This window comes from Crocuta crocuta, unplaced genomic scaffold (assembly GCF_008692635.1).
Source record: "Crocuta crocuta isolate KB4526 unplaced genomic scaffold, BGI_CrCroc_1.0 scaffold224, whole genome shotgun sequence".
NCBI classification, from domain to species: domain Eukaryota; kingdom Metazoa; phylum Chordata; class Mammalia; order Carnivora; family Hyaenidae; genus Crocuta; species Crocuta crocuta.
The window spans coordinates 41,619-48,093 of NW_027529545.1; the positions used below are offsets into that span (position 1 = coordinate 41,619).

Consider the following 6,475-nt stretch of genomic DNA (forward strand, 5'->3'; position numbering starts at 1 on the left):
GGGGACTGTCGTCCAAGCCCGGAGGTGGCGTGTGCCTTCCCCGTGGGTATCTGCCTCTAGGGCCCTTGTCTGTGAGGAGAACCCGGTGAAACTACGCCAGCCACCTTCAGGAGACACTGCTGGTTTCCATAAAGTCCAGTATTTCCACGCTTTTTAAGTTTACGTTTTTATTTTTGAGAGAGCGAGCGAGCAGAGGAGGGGCAGAGAGAGAGGGAGAGAGAGCATCCCAGGCCAGCTCCGCACTGTCACTGCAGAGCCCCATCCAGGACTCCCAGGCGGCTCAGGCGGGCTCAGCTGCCAAACTGGGGGATCAAACCTGAGTCAGAATGGAGAGTTGGACGCTTAACGGATCCAGCCACCCAGTCGCCCCCACCCCACTTTTTTCTATGTCACACGTGAAAGGCAAGCTGGCACGCACCTCTTACTAAAGCAGAGGGGAGTCCGTTCTGTTCCATGGTGTGCTGTTAGACTTTCAGGCGTGGATCTGTCTGCGGTGCCCACGGAGACGCAGGTAAATGTGGGCAGGCGGGTCCTGACCAGCCCCCAGCGCTGACTTTCCCTCCACCCTCCCCTCAGAGTGCCTTGGAAGAACTGAGAGGCGGAAGTGCAGAATGTCCATCTTGTTCTCTAGGGCCGTGGTTGTCCACCGGGGAGGGGGGAGGGACTTGCTCCCAGGGGACATTTGAACGTGTCTGGAGAGGTTTGGGGGCCCCACCTGAAGAGCCAGCGTTGCTGCTGGCACCCCGCAGGCAGAGGCCGGGGTGCCCGGGTCAGCCCTGCAGCAGGGAATGCGCTGGCCCTGAGTCGAATACAGTAGCCGGCAGTCACTGGCTGCTGGCCACAGTCATGTGTCCGTAGAAGTGGAAGCTAATGAATAATAAAACAAATTGCGTGCACCATGTGTGGCTAATGGCACACATACGTACCATTTATTTCCATCATCCCAGAAAGTTCTGTGGACTTTCTGTGTTCTAGAGTCTCAAGCTGTTGTCTCTTTCTCTATTGTTTTAAGTTGATTTATTTTGAGAAACAGAGAGCATGAGCAGGGGAGGGGCTCAGAGAGAGGGAGAGAGAACCCCAAGCAGGCTCCACGCTGTCAGCATAGAGCCCGATGCGGGGCCCAAACTCAAGAACTGAGAGACCAGGTCCTGAGCCAAAATCAAGAGTCAGGCGTTTAACCAACTGAGCTGCCCAGGCGGCCCCGTTCTTTTTTTGTCGCCTTCAAAGTAACTGGGCAGAGAGGACACTCTTCATCCCGTATCTCCGCAAGTGTGGCCTCATAACCACAGCCTCTCGTGGGGGCTGCGTCTGCTGTGTCATGCGGACTGTGGGCACCACTTAGGTGACCTGTCGGGAGGCAGCGCTGTTCGTGCTGAAAGGAAGGAGAAGCAGTCACGTGGGCTGTGTGCTGGGGCAAGTGTACCACGCTGTCTGGGGCAGGCCGGCACGGGCCCCTCAGGCCTTCCCGGGAGCCCGCCTGAACTCCATGGGCTCCTCAGAGAAACACAGCCCTTCCCACGGTCCTCGTGACCTGTGTCAGCTCAGGAAGTTGGGACTGTGTTTCATTTTTTTCTTGCCCGAAGCAAGTGTTGGTTTTCTCATCCTGTCTTTTGCGTGAGCTTGACAGGGATTTCAACAAGTAGGGATGGCACTTATTGAAGATCGGGGGGCGGGGGGTGTCTCCGGGCACCCACATTAGTGTTCCCACTAATGTTCCTTCTCAGGGAGCTTAGGGAGGCACATGGTGGCCATGCCGCCTCCAAAAGCTGCCACCAAGAACATCGCTCATAGTATATTGCATTAGCCACCGTTCCCACGGAGTGTGCTGTTGGTCAGTCCTGGTACTAATGTGTGTGATCCCCACAACCTAAGAGACGAACAAGAAGCGGGGGTGGGGGTCCTGGCCCTGTTCTGTGTCCACAGTCAACTACCGATGGGTCAGCTTTNCACCTCCTCTCCCTCCGTGTCCGGTCTCTCCCTCCTTCCAGCCACTCCCTTGGCCACGAGTGCACACACCCCTGCCTGCTGGGGCGCCAGCCAGGGTGCAGGGCGGGCTCCCCGCTTCACGCGGCCGCGGAGCTGCCCCTGTGCGCCAGGCACTGAGCTCACAGCAGGAAGGCAGAGAGAGGAGGCGCGGCACTTCGGAACGGGCATCCCTCCCAAACAAGCACTTCAACTCCTGTCCTAAAACTAGGTAGCTTACTTTTCCATCTCTACCACATGTCTGGGAGTTCTTTGCTTAAACTGCAGACTGGACCCTCTACTCCCTCTCTCTGCCCCTGCACCGCTTTCATTCTCTCTCTCAAAAAGAAATAAACATAAAAACCACAACAACATAGCCGCTCTTTCTGGAAATCTTCCGGCGGCCCCAGAACCACGCCGGCGCCTGTGGGTGTACACGGCCCTGCTCTGAGAGGCCACGATGGGAGGCCGCAAGGAGAGGTCTGTGAGGGGAACCGTGTGTCGCAGGCTCCTGGACAGCGAGAGTGTAACTGAGCAGGGCTTGCTGACATTTGCACCCTCAACCTGAAGATGGGTGCTAACCCATCCTCCTCTCAGCCACCGAGCCCAGGGACACACCCCGGGCTCCGGTAGGGGTGCAGGTGATTTGGAAAGTGGAAAGGTGACCAGACACTTGGGGTCCCGAAACCAGGCCCTCCTGATCTCCCCTCTCTGTCCTGGGTCTGTGATCGGGGACTCCTTCCCGAGCCGCGGCTGAAGGGCTCTGAGCCTGGCTTCCCTGGCGGGAAGTGGGGGGCAGGGGCCAGCGGGTTTGTGTCCCAGGTCGGGGTCGACGGCACAACTCACGCCGTGTTTTCGGCACACGGCTCTTCCCTTTCCAGAATCGAGTGGGTGATGGACAACAACACCACGGTGAAGATGGTGCCCGTCAAGATCGTGCACTCGGAGAGCCAGCCCGACAAGGAGAGCCGCCAGGGCCCGGCCCGCGCCGCCGAGCCGCCCGCGCTGCCCAGCGGGCTGGAGAAGGACCACATCAAGAGTCTCAGCACGTCGGAGCAGTTCTACTCCCGCTTCTGCGTGTACAGCCGCCAGGGCGCCGAGCCGCCGCCCCCGGCCCCCGCCGCCAAGGATGCTGGGGCCTCTCTGTGCAGACTCAGCTACGTGAAGACCACGGAGAAGACGGCCGAGGACCTGAAGTCGGAAGAGCTGGCCCGGGAGATCGTGGGGAAGGATAAGTCTCTGGCCGACATCCTGGACCCCGGCGTGAAGATCAGAACCACCATGGACCTGATGGAGGGCATCTTCCCCAAAGACGAGCACCTCCTGGAGGAAGCCCAGCAGCGGAGGAAGCTGCTCCCCAGAATCCCGTCCCCTGGGACCGCCGAGGAGAAGTGAGTAGGCGCCGCCGCAAACCCGCCCTGTGGCTGCTCTGCGTGCTTCTCCCTCTGAGCATCTTGTGCACCCCAGAGGGCAGGTGGCTTCTCTGTGCATCTGTTTTCCTGATTGCTTTTGGGGGCAGGTTTTCATAGGCACTGCCCAGCCCTTAGCACGTTCTGGCAGTTCGGGACCCTCCCGAGAGTGCCGCCAAGGCCCGTTCCTGGGGACGCTGACTCCGGGGCCTGGCAAAGACCTGAGGATCACGCACTTCTGCGGTGCCCAAGCTCCCTCCAGGGACGCTTGGCAACGTCCAGATACATTTTTAGTTGTCGCCCCTGCCAGGTGCTCCTGGCGTCCCGCAGGTGGAGACCAGGAGGCAGCCCAACACCTCGGCCGCCAGATGCCAGTCGTGAAGTCTCTTGAACGTCACGGTCATCAAGGAGCCTCTCTGCTCCTGCTCGTGGCATGGAGGGAACGGCTGCGTTTCCGTACTTCGGGGGAACGTACTATGCAGNATGGCTGCAGGTGGAAAGGCGCCCGTCGCATTTGGGGTCTTCTGGCTCCCCCTACAGGGAGTTGCGCACGCGCAGACCTTAGGCTCCTGGCAAAGACCATTCCTGTGCACTCTTCCCTCCTGGGGGGGGATTTTTAGATGTCCCTGCTCATTTCACTCCCCCTTACGCCACCCCCGCTTTTAAAAAACTATTCCATAGACTTGAGGATTCCCTTTTGGCCAGATTTTTTCTCGCTCTAACATTGTCACCTGCCCCTCCGCCCCTTTGGTGGTCCCATCCCGGTGTCCGATGTCTTTTGGTCAGTGGCACCATCTGCTCGTCACCATCGAGGCTGGGGGCTGCAGGGGGGCATCTATGCGCACAGTCCCAGCCAGGTGGCGTTCTGACCTTTTTGTGTAGGAAAGAGGAGCCGAGCGTGCCGGCAGCCATGTCCCTTGCCACCAACTCTACGTACTACAGCACATCGGTCCCCAAGGCGGAGCTGCTGATTAAGATGAAGGATCTGCAGGAGGCGCAGGAGCCAGAAGAGTATTCGGGGAGCGACTTGGACCACAACCTGGCGGTGAAGAAGGTAGGAAAAGCCCTTGGTAATGACATCGTGCTCGTTGGCAGACAAGGCGCCGCACGTCGTTCTCGGCCCGGGGTGGGCCGTGTCCCTCGCGACCAGGGGCATTTGTGTCCGGCTTCTGTGCAGGACAGTGACATTTGGGACCATGGTGACAAGCCCTTTGTGGTTTAGTGTTCTGTTCCAAAATGGGGCCCTTCCCAGCCAGGTCTCTTTGCCATCTTCCTATAATAAGACCAGTGTCATGGGCAGTGGGCACCATCCTTATTCATCTGGAGTTCAAGTAATACGTCCCTCCCACTCTAGTTAAACTCCTGGGGACTTCATTATGTGACCTTCTGCAAGTTACATGTTCTCCTTGAAGGTCAAGTTCTGATACCTGTAGCCAGAAGGTCATAGTCCTGACATAGCGGTTGTCAAGTGCTTCGTCCACAAAAAAGCCATCGTTTGTTACCTCCTAGAACTCCCCGGGGACTTAGGGATACGGCAGGAGACGAAACGGAACGGAGCCCTTCCTGTCCCGAGGGGCGCCTCTGTTCAGCCAACAGAGAAACAAACGCGCCCTCCAGGGTCAGCGCACTCCAGCCTGTGGGCCCGTGCTGGCTTTGTGAATGAAGTTTCCGTGAAACACAGGCACGTTTAGTCATTTATAGATGCTCTCTGGTGGTCTTGCCCCCACGGCAGCGGGGCGGGGTAGGTGCGGCTGACCACGTGGCCCGGAACGCCGAAGGCCTTCCCTGTCTGCCCCTTCATGGAAAGTTGGCCAGCCCTCTGTGTAGTGTGTTGGATGGTGAGAGAATTAACGCAAGCCAAGGGATCGAGTGACACGAAGGTGATGCTAGAGAGGGCGCCGGTGAGGGGATGATGGAGCAGTGACCTGGACCGGTGTGAAGGGCGAGCCGTGTGGGCGTCCGGGTGCACTGGGGGAAGGGGAGCAGCCAGTGCTAAGGTCCTGAGGTGATGGCCTCACGACAGACTGGAGACACAGTATGGCTTTGGCTGGAGCCATGTGGACAGGGGTGCAGGACTGCAGATGAAGTCAGAATGCGGCCAGGGACCCAATAGTGGGTGGTCACGAGGTCACGGCTGCCAGTGCCAACGTCATTACTGCTGAATTAGTCTTTAACACACTAGTATTAAATACTTAAATCCCCATGATTTGTCAGCACGCCAGACCTGCGGCGTCTGGGTGATTAGCTGGTTTTTTAGGAAGGCCTTCGCATCTAACGGAGGAGGAATTGCCAAACAAAGTCCATTTCAGAGGCTAACGTGCGCTGTTCCTGCCGCGGCCTCGAGCCCGTCTAAATAGTACCAGGGAAAGAAAAGGAGGGAAGCAGCCTTGTGTGAACATTGCCGCATGCTTAGTACTTCAGAAAACTGCTTTCATAGAAAAACACTTTTTTTTCCTTTAACAAAAACCTTCCCAAAAGATTACGCTGTATCATTAATGGTTTGCAAACACCACTGGCTGATTTCTGATATGATAGAAGAAATAATGTGACCCATACAGAAAAGAAAATTACTTTCAGCTTGGGGAATATTTGCTTTTTGGTTCAAGGGGATTAAAGGAGATGAGAGCTAAGAATTTTGGTCCTGGGCCTCTGTCTGNAGAGAGGGAAACACAGAATCCGAAGCAGGCTCCAGGCTCTGAGCTGGCTGTCAGCAGAGCCTGATGCAGGACTTGAACTCAGGAGCTGCAAGATCATGACCTGAGCCGAAGTCGGACACTTAACCAACTGAGCCATCCAGGCACCCTGCATTTTTTTTTTCAAATAAACAATCAGAAATGCTTTTAGGTATTCTCATAAAACTGGGAAAAAGGTACAGTTTGGACAGTTTTAACTCAGTCCTCGCCCTAACTATGGATAACCGTGCTCTTTACGACATGGCCTTGTTCCTCATGCTGTGACGGATTTGGGGTGGGGCACGCCCCAGTACTTCCCTGCCTTCAGGTGGGTGGCTCTTTTTTCTTTCTGCTTTTGGGGGGCTCAGGTTGCTGGGGTACCGCCTCACCTCAGACGGCTGCTTCGGGATTGAGATGAATCCCTGTGAACTC

The 6,475-nt window shown here is 56.9% G+C and overlaps 1 protein-coding gene across 1 annotated transcript in view; it reads left to right on the forward strand.

The window, feature by feature from the left end:
* The window catches only part of SHROOM2 (shroom family member 2), a 14,824-nt gene that overhangs the window by 286 nt on the left and 8,063 nt on the right, over positions 1 to 6,475 (forward strand). Inside the window, exons 2-3 of the mRNA XM_077761390.1 lie at positions 2,844 to 3,353; positions 4,254 to 4,425. Of these exons, the coding sequence (XP_077617516.1) occupies positions 2,844 to 3,353; positions 4,254 to 4,425 (682 nt within the window). The remainder of the gene's footprint in view (positions 1 to 2,843; positions 3,354 to 4,253; positions 4,426 to 6,475) is intronic.